This window comes from Falco cherrug, chromosome 3, assembly GCF_023634085.1.
Source record: "Falco cherrug isolate bFalChe1 chromosome 3, bFalChe1.pri, whole genome shotgun sequence".
Classification (NCBI taxonomy): domain Eukaryota; kingdom Metazoa; phylum Chordata; class Aves; order Falconiformes; family Falconidae; genus Falco; species Falco cherrug.
The window spans coordinates 93,330,207-93,346,322 of NC_073699.1; the positions used below are offsets into that span (position 1 = coordinate 93,330,207).

General features: G+C 43.4%; 1 protein-coding gene across 2 annotated transcripts in view; it reads right to left on the reverse strand.

Annotated features, from left to right (window-relative positions):
* Window positions 1–1,977: 1,977 nt before the first annotated feature.
* PXDC1 (PX domain containing 1) overlaps window positions 1,978–16,116 on the reverse strand; it is a 32,371-nt gene continuing 18,232 nt past the window's right edge. For both annotated transcript variants that reach the window (XM_027799252.2, XM_055705653.1), the window contains exons 4-5: window positions 12,994–13,105; window positions 1,978–6,026 (exon numbers count right to left, since the gene is read on the reverse strand). In XM_027799252.2, coding sequence (XP_027655053.1) covers window positions 5,909–6,026; window positions 12,994–13,105 — 230 coding nt within the window. In that variant the 3' untranslated portion in view covers window positions 1,978–5,908. The remainder of the gene's footprint in view (window positions 6,027–12,993; window positions 13,106–16,116) is intronic.

Below are 16,116 nucleotides of genomic sequence, written 5' to 3' on the forward strand. Positions count from 1 at the left end.
TTAAAAAGTATTTGCTATAACAGAAACATAATAAAAAGACTAGGGGAAAAGACATAGCATAGTGTGATACCCTTTCTCTTCCTTAACTCTCTTAGGATTTGACAACATTATAATGCCAGCATATTTCATGACTTGAAAAATAAAAACCAAATGATTTTGTCATTGCTATTCCTCCCAAGAGGCACATACCTCCTGCTCCTTCACTAGATACCAGTATACTTCAACTCCATTCTGCTCATGCAACTAATAGCAAGGACTGGTACATGATCCCCATGCGGTGTGCCAAAGGGGGAAGCCAAAGTTGCAGAGAAAATAAAGACCGGCTTTTTAATAACACAGCTTATATAGGAAGTGGCTTGGCATTGCGGAGAGGGGTTTAGGGAGAAAATCCTTGTGCGGCTCCTTTCTGTTAGAATCATCAGTATGTTAAGTAATGAACAATACTGATAATTACACATTCATTATTAAGTTTCTGAAGAAACACACCACCAAGCTGGATGGTAGTACTTCCCACACCCCGAGACGTTCTGCAGACCTGAGCATGGGGAATTTTACTACCTACAATGGGTTCACAGGGGAGAGGTCTTGTTTAGAAATCTAAGAGATGAAATTTTATTTCAGCTACATTTTTATTAAATAATGAAAGACTGCTGTTTGCTTGTTTGTTTGTGATTCTTTTTTTCATGCAGTAACACAGCAAGAACTGAATTCTGCACCCTGTTTCATCTCCCCTGAATATCAGGTTACCTGTTTAACTGTGGCAAAAATAAATGTACTTCCAATACACACGGGACAAAAATCCTGAGCAGCCAGCATCTGGGCCTCAAGGCACCCACAGGCCTGGCTGTCCCTGCCTGCCCCTGGGCTTTCCCCACCCTGCTCATGGCCCAGGACCCCATGTCAGCCCCCCGGGCCACCAGCCCCTGCTCCAGCAACACCACAGCAGGGCTGGTCTCTGGCTCCCCACGTCCTGGCCGACCCCCATCCCCAGGGAGGTGCCCGATGCCGGGGCTGCTCCAGGCCCTGCTCCTAGTGGGGTGGTGGGACAGGCCCGGGGTGCCAGGCCCTGCCTGGGGAGCCCCACGGGGACCCCCGCTGCCACCGGCCCTTGTGGCGCCCTGACATTCACGTTGGGAAGCTGAAAATGCAGGAAAGAAAAGGAAGAAAACGCAGCATGCCCAAATAACAAAAAGGAAAACCAGTTCCCATGAGTGTCTGTCAAGCACTTCAGCAAAGGACTGCGAGGGATGCTTGGTTCCTGATTGATTATAAATTGTTTTGCTGGCAGTGCCCGCAGAGACCCTTCTCACACACATGGCGCTGGGCCAAGGGCAGGCCCAGGGCCGCTGTGGCTGCTGCCATGGCCCCAGCAGGCCGAGGCGGGGGAGCCCTGCGCGCTCAGCCCACTTGTTGAGACGTTAATGTGACAGTGGCTGTGCAGCAGCACCAGGGCTGTGCTTCACCCACAGCTTTTGCCCTCGGTACATCAAGAGGATTGCCTACATACAACCACGTGAATGGGCAGAGCATCCCCATACAGGCAGACATGCATTAACTGCCCACATCCATGGCTACAAGCCCTGCATGAACCCACCCTCTTACTCCTTTTCAGCAGGACCAGCAGATGGAAATGGCCACTTCCCCACCAGCTACCATGACACAAAGGAGGGCAGAGCCTGCCTGTGCTCCACAACCCCTGGCCCCTGCCTGGGCATCAGTCTGTGCCCATCTCCCCAGCCGAGGATCTCTGTAGACACATGCTCTTTCCAACACACAGGATCCACAAGGGCGTGCCAGCAGCCAGCGACAACCGACCACGGACAAAAATTCAGGCAAATCCCCAAAACAGAGAGATTTCAGGACAAATCCCTGTTTTCCAGACCTTTGTTTTAATCCTCTCAACAGAGAAGCAGCAAGCAAGAAGATAGGCATGGTTTTTTCCACTCAGCAAGGTGAGAGACAAGGAGGTAGCTAAGATTCGTTTTTAGGTACTGGCTTATTTATTGATAAATAAACTTTCTTCTGTGAGAGGCTCTGGTGTGACACAAATCCTCTGGTTTAAAAATTCCCCCAAAGGGCTCAGTGGAAAGAAAAAATGCATCCAGCCGTCCCACTCCCCAACAGACATCTGCACGACTGTTTTGGAAGATGGTCACTCCAAGAGAAGGAACACATTTGACCCACAGACTGAGCACCTGTGGTTCCACTTTGCCATCCTTTATTTGCTTCTGACCACCTGATGCTTCAGCTGACACAAATACTCCTTTCATTCCTGTGTGATGCTGAGGACATTACCAGGAAGCCAAAAAGAGTGGCTCAAGCCCCACGTGAAGGGCTGGCGAGACACAGCAGAAAGCACACTCTGCTTGCACGGGTCTTGTGCCCTCTGGCATTGTGGGTGGACTGTGTGCCAGGCCAGCCCCACAGAGTAATTATAAAGTGTGAGCTGGAGAACCACTGGCCCAGAATAGGAGAGAGATGACACCAGGGCATGGCAAGAGTCAACACTTCAGCTGGAGACTTCCTTTTCTCAGCAGAGTGAGAACTGCTCATACAGGCTCTCTGCATCCCAACAAATTCTCTGGGAGGACCAGGTCCACTTTCTCATCACTAACACGTAAACTTAGGGCTATTTTATCTTTAATGAGTAATAGGGTTACATCTTAGTACACTATTCACAACTCACATGCATTTGTAGTTGTGCATACATTTTTACCTCCTACCTATTAGCCCTTTATCACATTATATTGCTTGAGGAGCACTGGCTTAACCAACCACATTTTGAACCATAAGCTTTACACCAAGGCCTTAGTCTGCCTTGACAGCAAAACATTCTCTTCTGACTGCAGATTTTTCGTGACTACCTATGTTTAAACTGCTACACTGCAGGCCTAGACTCTGGATCCAACATCCCTTCTGCACTCAAAGTGTTCAGAATTACTACACTAACCCATGTGCTATTGTAAGCGATGCTCTCTTTATGATAGTGCCATGACATGCCACCAAACAGAACGGAAACTGAAGCACAGTTGGAGAAGTTGAGCATTATGCTACATCACAAAACAAAACTTAATGGAATGATATCTGGCAATGAGTTTAGACTACCTTCTTGCAGGATGTTACTAGTCTATAATTAGAGCTGGTTGAAAAGAAAAAAAAAAAAGAAAATTCTCTGTGTTCCTTTCTCAATTGTGTGCAAAGATATATTTTTTTTTGGTCAACAGTAAGGTACATTTGAATCAACCATATGCAGAATTCATACTCTAAACCTCTCTCAGTTGTAGAGACCTGATCCACATGCGAAAGTTGCAGCAATTTAACCAAAGGGTTTTTTAATTGATTCTGTGGACAAAGTAATACACATGGCCATTTGCATTCCTTTGATTTATCAAATAAAAATATTTCACCTAAGAGAAAAAAAAAATCACATGACATCATGTCTGGAAAATACTTGATCAAAATGGCTTTTGAAAAATCCAAGTGAAATGGGTACAAATTCTGTTTGTAGATTAGTTCCTTTGCATTAGACTCCCTGATGACTTTACTGTGTGTGCAGCTTAGTTGGTTTTCATATGAGGAATGTGGTTGTACATTTAAAATATTAGCAATACTTCTCTATTTTTTAATCCATATATTTTAAAATGCTTTAAAAAAGATAAGTAGTTATCATGTGGTTAAAAATTCATAGGAAAATTCAAAGGAATCGGGGACAGTATTGCATCAAAAGCCAATGACACTTGGTGGTTTTCAAACTATTACTCAGGGAAAACTCAGGGATAGGGAGATGAAGCAGAATTACCCAAAGCAACATGGTAGGCTGACAGCAAGGCCAGGAATTGAAATCAAATATACCAATTCCCAGTCCAATGCACATGTTTCCTAGATGTTATTTCTACCCCATAATGGTTAACTTTGAAAGCAAAGAGTTAAAACTAATGAGAGTAAAACAACCAACCAACCAACCTTCCCAATTCTAATTCAAGAGGCTGCTCAGAAACCTTTGCATGAGTGAAAATACCCCTTTCTACTCCAGAAATTTAACATACGAGAACCTGGTTTGTCTTAAAAAAAAACAACAAACCTGACACATTTGATTTCACTCATGGTCTTGAAAATGCAGAATTCCTCCACTAATCTTAGTGGCATTAAACCACATACAGCTAGACACAAGATCAACAGTTAGGCAGAAGTTTCACATATCTGCAGTATGGGCAACACATGGAGCACAGAAAGAACTGCCAAAACCCAGCGCATTTCCAAAATTACTAGAGAAAGAGGATTTGGCGTACCTGCAAAAGCATCCTCAAACAAAAAAAATAAAACAAAAAGAAAGAAAAAAAAGAAAAAGAAAAAAAAAGGAAGCCATTGTTTTAAGCTGCAGAAGTGTACTGAAGGTGAGTTATATTTTATTTCATTAAAATATATTTTAAAAACATACTGTGTAAAAGAATTAGGATTCTCAATAATTTATTATTTACATTAGCAAATTCTATTTGAATGTTATTCTATAGAGAGAAATGAAAAGTCTGCAGAAGTGAGTTGTATCAACTTTTTGGGGACCAAGTAAGCCCCTTTACCAAGAAACAAGTCCAAAATGCATTTCTTCCCATTTCGATCTGTTCAAATTCATGTTTGCAAACAGATTGAAAAAAGCTCAATGAAAGGTCAGGTTGGCAAGTGTTAAGCACTCACAGTGAGAGCTGAGATTTCAGAGTGCTCTGCAAAACACAGACCCCGAGGAGATTTTAACACTGTACTACTCAGTAGTCAAGAGGTTGCAGGGTCCAATCTCACTCTTGCTCCTACTGTCCTACTGCCACTGAAATCCATGACATTACACGACAATGAGGCCTGCACCTGGCCCTGCAGGCAGATATTGGAAAGCTAGACAGACTCCTTGAGCCAGGCCGGCAGCGGACAGAGCGTTTTTCCTGCCACTGTAGACACTGTAGCTTATCATTCTTTTTCAGTCCAAATACAACATAAATCTCATTGTCTTCCTTCCCATCCTCCAGGGAGAAATATGCATAGGGAATTATCTCTCTGATGTAAACAACTGTAAGCACCATTCACATTCGCTGGTCCACATGAAAAAAAAATCATATCCAAGTTCCTGCCATAGCCTTGACCCTTCTTAGCAGGGCAGCTCAGCCTTCCCATCAGCTTTCCAGATCTCTGAAATCACATGGGTACCCAAACATCATGCACAGTCCATTGCAATGCCAGCTGCTGTCTGCTTTACTATTCCAGGAAAGAGTAGTCACCTCTTCAGTGATTATATAAAACCCCATGATTAAAAGAAGTGGTCAGCTCATGTGTTCTGTTTCCTGGAGGCACTCAATGGTATTTCTGACATCTCGTGTAAGGCACCAGTCACCCGGTAGCTGAGCAAAAAGTGACCCACAAGACCTCCATTAAGCAACCACACAGGGAACTGACAAAATTCAGCTGGTTTGCTCGCCTTCTTGCTTACATAGCATAAAAAGTGTGGTCACGCCATCTGGGGAAGTTTCTGGTGGTATCCTAAAAAAGGAAGCCCCAACTTGCACTGCAAGCCAAGCAGCATGGGTGACAGCATACTACAGCACAAGTTTCTGATGGCTGTGTCTGACCGACAATTCTCACATAGTAGAGATTTCCTTGAGCCCCAAGAGGCCTCTGCTAGCTTGCTTTCACAGAAAACGAGTTTGTTGTCAGCAGCGAAGCAGTTACCTCCTTACAAGATGTCTCCATAACACACAGTGGAGGGCCAGACTACAAAACCAGCTTTGTGGCGTACTTGCTGCAACTCCTCTGGCTTTTGGTCCTGCCCACGCAGCCTTATTCACAGAGATGCAATGCTGGAGATAGCAGAGCCTATGGATGAAGAGGTCGGCTGGATGCTGGCTGACTGCATCACTGAGCAGCCTCAGTCCAGAATATCAGTCTCAAATGGGACCAAGTGGTAGTATGTCAAATTGGTGACATAAGCTGTTGGATCATCACTGTCTTCTAGCTCTGAGGTAAAGTCACTAACACTTTCGAACCTAAGGAGAAATAAATAGAAAAACCACCAAAAGGCATTAAGTCATTAATGTTCGTTCAGAAAATCAAAGTCAAAGAAATTGGAAGGAAAGCACTGAGGGAGAAGGCTAGGGTATCTGAAGACTGACACCTGGAAATTTTGAGAGAAGACATTTGTGAGGGGACTACTTGGAAAAAGGGCTGCAGGCAGGAATGTTTCTGCTGGCACTGCAAGTTAAAAGTTCTGAGTGAATGTAATATGTGGGCTTGCTTCACACCACAGCAGTGTTGTAGTAGAAGTAATTCTAATGCTGGTTTGCAGCTTCAGCTTTATGAAGCTCAGTTTGCAATACAAAGATTTAGAGACCCAACTCTTTTTCGAAAGCTTCAATATCTCACTCCCTCTTTTGGCAGCGTGAAATTTGAATTCATACTAGAAGTTATCAAGGAAGGTCCAAGCAGATCAACTACACATCGTGAAGCTATAGTTTCTCTGACATCAGCCTACGTATCATTATGCTAGGATAACGTACTGGAGACATCAGCAATGGCATCCACTGCCACTTTCATAAACCAAGATTTAATACTTCCTAGAGAGAGTTGAGAAGTAAATGGAAACCATTACTCTCCATGTCCTTAAAGAAACAGAAAGCCTGTTTCTTTATAACCTATGGAAATGAATGGGCTGATGATTTTGCTTTCAGTAAAACAGGATGGCTATTCCCTTTTAAAACTATTCTAAAACACAGCTGCACAGCATAACAGGAAAGCAAGTTCTCTTCTCTTTGGATATCTGTCTTCAGTAAAAGGGACTTCTATGACTCCTCTCTAGTGTGACACTGACCCTTCACAGCACTTGTCATTGTAACAACTGAACTTCATATCTCACGACACTTGGTTACCACATTGCATTTAACATGAGCCAGACCAAAAGCATTATTAGTTTGTTTTCAGGCCCCAGGACTCCCCTCCTACTAACGAATGAATGATTTCCTGGGACATAGCCTTTCCTGTCAGGCAATTTTGGATACCTCTACAATGAGATTTTTCTAAGTCTAGAAGAGCTTTCACTATGGTACAGGAAAATCTTCACAGAAAATACTCAGAGCTAGTCCCATCCACACCTCCTCCTGCCCACACCCACGTGTATGTGAATAAATCATAGGCCAGTGAGAACCATGGCACATGCAAGCAAATCACCTTGTTACCCCTGACTTTCAAAGCTAATCATGAGGAAGGAATGAAGCAGTAAGTGAGCTCTCGAAGAGTGAATCATGCAGCTGAGGTCCACATCCTTACACTTTGTTCTCACAGCATGTGGCAGCAACACAAAGTGCCTCAGTTCCCCCCAAAAGGCGGAAGGGAAACTGCCTTTATTTCCCATCTGAACTTGGACTCTCACTCTTTCACTTCCCAGGTACCTTCTCTGGGTTTGGCTTTTGTATGAGGCCAAATGTCTAACACAAATAGGAAATAACGACTATAATGTCCTTCCTCCAGAGCCACACTGTCCTCCCCATGGCACAAGATTTGGGTTTTGAGAAACAGAATATCAAAATACAAAGAGATTCCCAAGTTTAGTTTCACTTGCTTCAGTACTTTCCTTCCCACTTCCTAAACTCTCCATTGTAACCTGAACTTTTGCAAGGATTACCCAGCGTCTCATGCCTATGCTCAACCAGAAGGCATCAATGTGTTAAAACCCACACTTTCAGTTATACACGTTCCTGTTCCTAGGAGACTTGAATTTCTGCAGTAAGAAAACATTTTAGTTCTTCCCAGACAGCCTAGCAGTTAAAGACAGTCACTGCAGGTCAAGGATTAAATCTCATCTCAATTCAAGCAAAGGACCTGAAGAACTGTCAAGTTTCTTTTTGTCACTCTCTTTTTAATATTTTGAAAGAACTTGCATTCATTCTGATAGAGTGAGAAAAAAAATGAAATAGAAACTGAAAAATTGCACAGGATGGAAAAAGAAATCCTAACCTAGCTCTGACAACAGGATGTGTCTCTATTACCTTTCCAGGCTGGCATCCTTCAGCTCTCTGCATAGCAGATAAACGAATGATGCTTTAAAATAATTTGGTTTGAAACTACATCTCACCTACACATGAACTAGTTAAGACTCCTTTAGTTAAGTGAGGCAATAGCAGACACTCCTCTAACCTCACTCTAGAGAGCCCTAAGAGCCAGGTATTTCAGAGGACCTGAAGAAGAGTGGGAGGATAAACAAACATGTATCTCCCACTCCCATCTTTCCCCAAAACCTGCTTTAGAAGCATCACAGGTTATCGGATAGCATGGTGTATGCACTCTGCAATGTACGGATACAGCTCTGTCATTTCCATACTACTTATTACCTTGTCCTTCTCATCTCTTTTTTAACTATGAGGACCAGAACATTTTTTGAGTAGAAACTCATGGATTTTCCCCTGCAATGCTGTTGCTATGCTCTTTACTTACAAAACAGAAACGAGACTGAACTTTGAATGATTATTACCCTCATTCCTCTACTGCCTCCAGGCTGTTTGCTTGCCTGCATGTGTGGGAACATGTGCAGAAGGGAGCTGACTTTGAATCTTGCAAACATTTCACAGACCACATTGTGCTGTCTTATGGACTGCTAGTGATCTAGAAACAACTATGAAATATCAGTAGGGCTGACAGAATGAAGAAAGCAGAAGAGGAGTCAAGAAAAGTATTCTGCTCTTCTTCTATTGTCAATTGTATAAAACTAGATTATTACAACTGGAACGCCCAATAGATTTTGCGGTTCTTCAGCCTCACTGACAGGGTACTACAAGCAGCGTGTACCTCGGGTACAAAGCAGCGGCATTCACATGCTGTGGTTATGCAGAAAACTTTCCTTGATGCCAAAAAGGAAGCACAGACACAGTCTGCAAAGCATTGCCCTAGAGAGCTCGTACCAAACCAAACCTAATAAACGAGGACTGTTTACTGCAGCTAGCAGCTGTAGGGGACACCCAACGGTCCAAATGCTTTTGTGTTCTTACCAACAGGTCTTCTTCCCAAAATAATCTCTGTAAACTACTATGGACATGCAGATTCCTAAATGCCCAAACTGCTGCTCTTGCTATTTTGTCCTCAAAGTACCTTGACAGACACTCCGTCCTTCACAAGGGCCTACTTCTTGTGCTGCAAGACAACCTCCTTCACCATTTTAACCTCTGTTAATACATTAGAGTTGCTGCTCACATTTGCTAGGCAGAAGAGGGAAACAAGGTACACAGAAGCTAACAGCCTGGCCAGCGTACTCTTTGCTAGGCAAAAAACTGTCTGGATGGCTGGGCCCAAAGAGCTGTGGTGAACAGAGTTACCTCCAGCTGGCAGCCGGTCACAGGTGGTGTTCCCAGGGCTCAGTGCCAGGGCCAGCTCTGTTTAATATCTTTATTGACAGTCTGGTCCAGGGGATCAAGTGCACCCGCAGTCAGTTTGCAGATGACACCAAGCTGGGGGGGAGTGCTGATCTGCTGGAGGGCAGGAGGCTCTGCAGAGGGATCTGGGCAGGCTGGACCGATGGGCCGAGGCCAGTGGTGTGAGGTTCAACCAGGCTCAGTGCTGGGTCCTGCACGTGGGTCACACCAGCCCCACGCAGCGCTGCGGGCTGGGGGCAGAGTGGCTGAAAGCCGCCTGGTGGGAAAGGGCCTGGGGGTGCTGGCTGACAGGCGGCTGGGCATGAGCCGGAGTGTGCCCAGGTGGCCAAGGAGGCCAGCAGCATCCTGGCTTGTATCCAAACGGTGTGGCCAGCAGGACTAGGGCAGTGATTGTCCCCTGTGCTGGGCCCTGGTGAGGCTGCTTCTTGAACACTGTGTTCAGATTTGGGCCCCTCAGTGCAACAAAGACACTGAGGTGCTGGAGCGTGTCCAGAGACGGGCAACGGAGCTGGGGAAGGGTCTGGAGCACAAGTCCTGTGAGGGGAAGCTGAGGGAACTGGGGGTGTTTAGTCTGGAGAAAAGGAGGCTGAGGGTAGACTTTATTCTCTCTACAGCTGCCTGAAAGGAGGCTGTAGGCATGGGGGTGTCAGTCTCTTTTTGCAGGTAACAAGCGACAAGTCAAGAGGAAATGGCCTCAACTTGTGCCACGGGAGGTTTAGATTGGAAATGACAGAAAATTTCTTCACCAAAAGGGTTGTCAAGCACTCGAACAGGCTGTCCAGGGAGGTGGTGGAGTCACCATCCCTGGAGGTTATTTAAAAGACGTGTAGATTTGGCGCTTAAGGACATAGTTCAGTGGTGGACTTGGCAGTGTTAGGTTTACTCGACGTTAGGTTGAACTCGATGATCTTAAGGATCTTTTCCAACCTAAATGATTCTGTGATTCTATGACACTTCTCGGTAACTCACACGAGTAACACCAGTGTAAACATGGTGTGAGACAACAGCCCAGCTCCTCTCATCACCCTGTGTACACGCAGTACCTGAAAAGATCTCCCATTTAAGACATAAAAGCACAGGGGAAGCATTTTCTTTTCCTGTCAAGAGTAGGATTTCTTTTTTCCTGGAAAAATTCTGTATCTGGTTTTACCATCTCTGTGCTGCTTTTGCATTCCCACCCATGAAAGTCTCTCCCATGGACAGCAACATGCTTGTGGCAATGGTAGCACCGTCCTGAAAATGCACATCTACTACTGGAGTGAATTTGCTAGAAAGGCAGCATGTCCAATGCCACAGCCTCTCCTGCTGGCCTAAAAGACAGAAGCGCAAACAGTCCTGGCAGGGCAAAGCACCTCTGTAGCAAACCCAAAGCAGTAAGTTCAAATGTATTTATTTACCACCCATCCCTTCAAAAGAACTGCAGAGTACTCTGAGAACCATGCATAAAAGGACTATTTATGCCACATGGATACTGAGCACATGGGGTTCACCACATTTTGCAACAGTACTGTGCACTGCCAAATAAAATTAGAAAGAAAATTAAGGAAGCAGAAAGCATCTACTTCAAACCACAGAGTAAGCGATTCCAACTTGCAAAAATGCTATTGTTTCTTTTGCAACAAATATGAGACTTTTCAGCTAATGGATCACTGGGTAGGTAACGCTGCAGGCTGCAAAAGCTAACCACTGCAGCAGGACCTCAGGGAATGAATGCTACTTGCTGAAGCTTCAAGTGCTTCTCTCCAAAAAATACAGGTTTGCTTTTCAAAATGTCTGACTCATGTGCTGAAAGGAAAAAGTTCCCATCTGAGGATATGCAAGTCCACAGGGAATTAACTCTGATTTCAGAATGAAAGACACCAATCCTATATATCCAGTTTTACAGAGACCAAAAAGGAACTGCATAGGATTTTGAAAGATTTTAAAGCTTCCTTTCTGGGCGACTAACGTACATTTAAAGCAACATTATAGAAAACTTCTGCCTTTAAAAAAAGTTCCATTTTTAAAAAAACATCTGTGCTACACAAGTGCCGTTATCTCCTAGCTATTACCTCTCGGCTATAAAATACAGCTACAGGACGGGCAAATTTAGGGCACCATGTAGAACAGACATTTTGAATTTATTAACTTCTTGACTCTTGATTTAACTTCCTTCAGGGAAGATAAAATACAAATGCACAAAGCCAAGATGTTATCCTAGATTTATTTATTTCACCACAGTTTCTGGGAAACCATGCCTACCATATAGTTTTTATCATATTAGTATTTTCTGGCCTTAATTCCAGACTTAATTCTGACTTCAATGGGATGACAGTTAGATGATGGCAGTTTCTGATCCCAGACCAGTAAGTTTTGCTTGGGCCACAGAATATTTTTAAATTTAAAACTAGATTTTTTAAAAAAATAATTTTTTTTAAAATAATCAAAATAAGGCAGTAAAACGTTTTATTTGGTCATTTTCTCCTATTGTTTGTCACTCTCAGTATTGAAGAGTGACCCGCTATGAACTACGACAGCTTTAATTTCCAGACATTGGCCTTACAGAATTACCTCCAGTGTGTCGCTTCAGCCTCATTAATATAAGCTTATAAGCTTAAATGTTGTTAGCAAGGTCAAGGTTCAAAGCACAAAGTGATAAGTTAATAGAAAGACTCTGAGAAATTACACTGCAGCCACTGACACACTCCAGACCCTGACAAAATCTTGTCAAGCTCTAAGCCTTTCCACATGGGCAATGACCACATTCCAAATGTGGCAAGACAGAGTGCTGCATTCAAAGATAAAGCCTCCATAAGGCTTTTAGTATTCTGTTTCCATCATTTTGACTGCCCTAATGAAAAAGTAGGTCAATGTTTCTCTGACAAATTTTTAAATGCTTCACTACCTGAAGCCCATTGAAATATCAATCACTTGCTATGGCAGGGGCAGATTTCCATCAATACCCATCTGTCAATACAGTCACTGACTTAAGACCTACATGAAAGCCCTCCTGGTTGGTTACAGGTCTCTGACCCCAGAATACCTACATATATTAGGAGGCAGAATTTACAGGTAAGACTAGCCTAACTTCCCTCTCCTCTAAAGCAATACACATTTCACCCAGCCCCAGCATCCCGCAGCACCTGGGCAGCTGCTGAGCTCCCTTCCATTACATTCAGGGGTGTGTTCTCCTCCTCCAAGGATGATGTTTTGCTCCCCAAAGCAAGCACATCCTTTGTAGTAGGATATTCTATTTGTAAGGATGTTTGAGTTTCCAAATTTGGATTTAAGCCAGCTCTCATCACAGTCATGAGAGAAAGAAAAAAAAAACTCTTCTACTCTCACCTGGCAGGACCCCTATGACAGCCACAGCTTCTTTTCATACACAGAGGACTGAGCTCCCTGGGGTCAATGATTCTCACTGACAGCCACTTGATCCATTTTAATAGAAAGAGCTTTGAAGCGTTAGCAATCAGGCCCAGTAACCTTCACCCATTCAGAAGGACAGCTGTACCAGTTTTGCTCCTAGACAGAGGACAACATTTTGCTACAGGAGGTGGGAAAGCTGCGGTTTATCCAAAGCTGACAGCATTACTCATGCACAAACCCCACTTACAAGTGTTCTGCTGAATCTACGTCCAGGTGCTTCTCTTTTCCATTGGGTATACTGTGGTCAATGACTATTGTTTCAGTATTGGCTAAACAAAATCCATTTGATCGCATGATTTCTGTCAGGAAAGAAAGAAAACAAGATTAAAAACCCCAAGAAAGCTGGAAAACAACCGCATATCATCTGCAATTGACATGGTTATGAACCGAGATGCGTGTGTGACGCTGAGAATGTCTACATGAAAGCAGGAATGAAGAGTTGGTTTCCTAGCTTCTTACATCTGCAAACTGCCAGTGCTTAAGCAGTTTTATTCACATAATCAATTCATGACACAGAGTACTTCAAGCAAGGCCCAGTTTCAGTCCTGTTGTTGCCAATGGCAAAACTCCCGTCACCCTTAGCAGGACGGCAGCCAATCCATATATTGCAACCTACCACTACCAAACCATAACTGTATTTTTCCTAGACAGTCCAAGGCTTAAGCCAGTTAAAGAAAAAACAAAAAGCCAGGAAAAAGGAAACAAAAAGTGACCTTCCAAGTTAATTCAATCACTAGCTTTAAGTCTAGTTGAAGCACTACCATCTTCTACGCTGCCTTCAACTCTGCTTCATTGTTTTTCACTGAGGAAGAAGCCTCCAATCCAAAATAGCTAAAATTTACACCTAATTCCACTGACTTACTGCCATGGGGAGAGCTTATAATTAAAGAACATTATTTGATGTGAATGAGAAGTTAATCCACATCTGTGCTACCTGGAAAGGCAAACTAGGCAAGCCGCAAGGATTCCTTTTGGTCACACAATCTCAGATGAAGCTAGGGCCACCACCAAGTGAGCACACATCTCTGTATAAATCATCACTGACTTAAGTGGGATGACTCATGATCTGCCTCAGGGCACGAGAACCCTGTGTTGCAGCCTGGCATTATCAGTACAAACAAAAGGAAATTAGTCTGTGACAGAAAATACGGCAGGTACAAAACATACCTAGAGTGAACCCTCAAACAAACACTTTCCAGCTACACATACAGTTCAAGTAATGAGCAGGAAATGAGACAGGACAAAGAATGGAGGTAATTTTTTAAAGTGTACCTTTACATGTTCCTACAGTAAGGTAAACGCCAGAACTCACCTCCATATTTTTCTTAAGTCATCTTTGACTTTCAGTCTGTATTTTACTGCAGCTAACTTTAGCAGAATACGTTTGGGGGTGGTAAAAACACTGAATCCCAGCAGAATCACACTTCACTTATGATTCATCTTGAACCAGCATCGTGTTGCAGAATAAGATTTATTACACCATAAATTAATATTCAACTTTCATCTAAGAGGGCAGCCCTTTCTCTCTTCCCCATCACCCACCACTCTGAAAGGACCACGTGGGGGACAGTTTGTTTTTCCAGAGAACAGAAAACATTTTTGCCAGTTTTTCTAAGTCTGCAAGCCACGTAGAAAGCTGCACTATCACTAACAGGAATGCCGCTGTTTTCCTAGTGTCCTTGACATGACCTAAGAGTTACACCATTTCATTGCTGTGCGAACGGATTTAGACGTTAACATTTACTGCCATCTACTGACAACGCTGCCCGGCACTGGAAACATTTCCAGTATGCAACATTCAAACCAGGCAAATACCAATTATCATCAAATTTCCACCTATGTTCTCCAAATCTTTGCAACAATCGCTTCAATGATAAAACTAATTACCATAAGATGCTTTTGGATAGCTGCACAGGTAGTAAAATCTTCCTCAATTAATTAGGTCTGACTCATCTTTACCATAATTAATTTAGAATTAAACCGAAAGATGACATTATTCAGCTAACATGGTTTCCACAGCTCCTCTACATACAGGCTGGCTAGCTGCTAGCCTCTGTCCATCAGCCAGGCACTCTCCCTCTGAATTTAGGTTCGTCTTGACCATCTTCTCTCTGTTGTATCCACCATGTGACATACTCAGTCATGCACACACACAGTACATGTGCCCTAAGGGAGTCCAGACCCTCACAAAAATCATCCAAAACCCTTCCAAACAGCAGAAAGCCCCAAGTCAGAGCAATGCTGCGGTTTCTAATCAATGCAATTCCAAATACATTTATTATTGATATTTGCCTGTTTGCAAAAAGAATGAGGTATCGCTGGCAGCAGCCACCCTCTGAAACATTTTTACAGCACATATTTTGGGGATCCTTCATTTCGTAAGGGGCAGGTGCTAGGACTCACTTTGCAGCTCTGATCTCACAGAGCAGCAATATATTTCAGACAAAGCCAGTGCATATGCTCTCAAGGGTCAGCGCTGAGAACACGTCCTGGCAAAGCGCAAGGAGCGAAGTGAATAACCACATTCAGCCTTTGGAAGATGACTAACGTCAGGAAAACACACGAGGAATTTTACTTGGGGTTTCCACATGGATTCAAGACATCATCCAACCCTCCCTAACCATGGGGTGGGAGACACACATGTTGGTTCCTGTCTCTCACTCCCAGAAAGCCAGACCTGTGTCACCACACTTTGCAGGATGGCCCTGGGGGCTCCTCTTCACAACCCCTGTGCTGCACAGCAGCCTGCGCACAGGAGCTCCTACAAGAAGGCACCAGCTCAGATGGGCTGGCAGGACCACACCTCTCCCTGAAGCTCTGTATGACACAGTACACTTCTAAAGAGCTATTGGTGGGGTCATTAACCATTTACCATTTAATATAAAGACTATTATATATTCTTTATATATAATATATATAAATGTATAATATATTATATTATATTTATATGTAATTATAATTATATATAATATATATTATAATATAAAGAATATATATAAAGAATAGTTCACTTAAAACCAGAGCTCAGAATCGATTACAAAAAGTCCACCCTGTGCATAAGATCAATCCTTAAGACACACTGTTTACACATTTAGCATGTTGACATGCTGACTGGCCATTTACCAATATACTGTTAGTACCTAAGAAAATTGATACTTGTGTCATGCTAAACACTTCATGCATCTTGGAGGACTATGTAGTATTTCACTTTATTTCACTCTCTGAAATAAACTCTTCTGGTGACACAAAACCAGCAGTTGCCATTAGGCTGAAACAAAACGTTTCAGTATAGAAATACAAACCCAGGCAC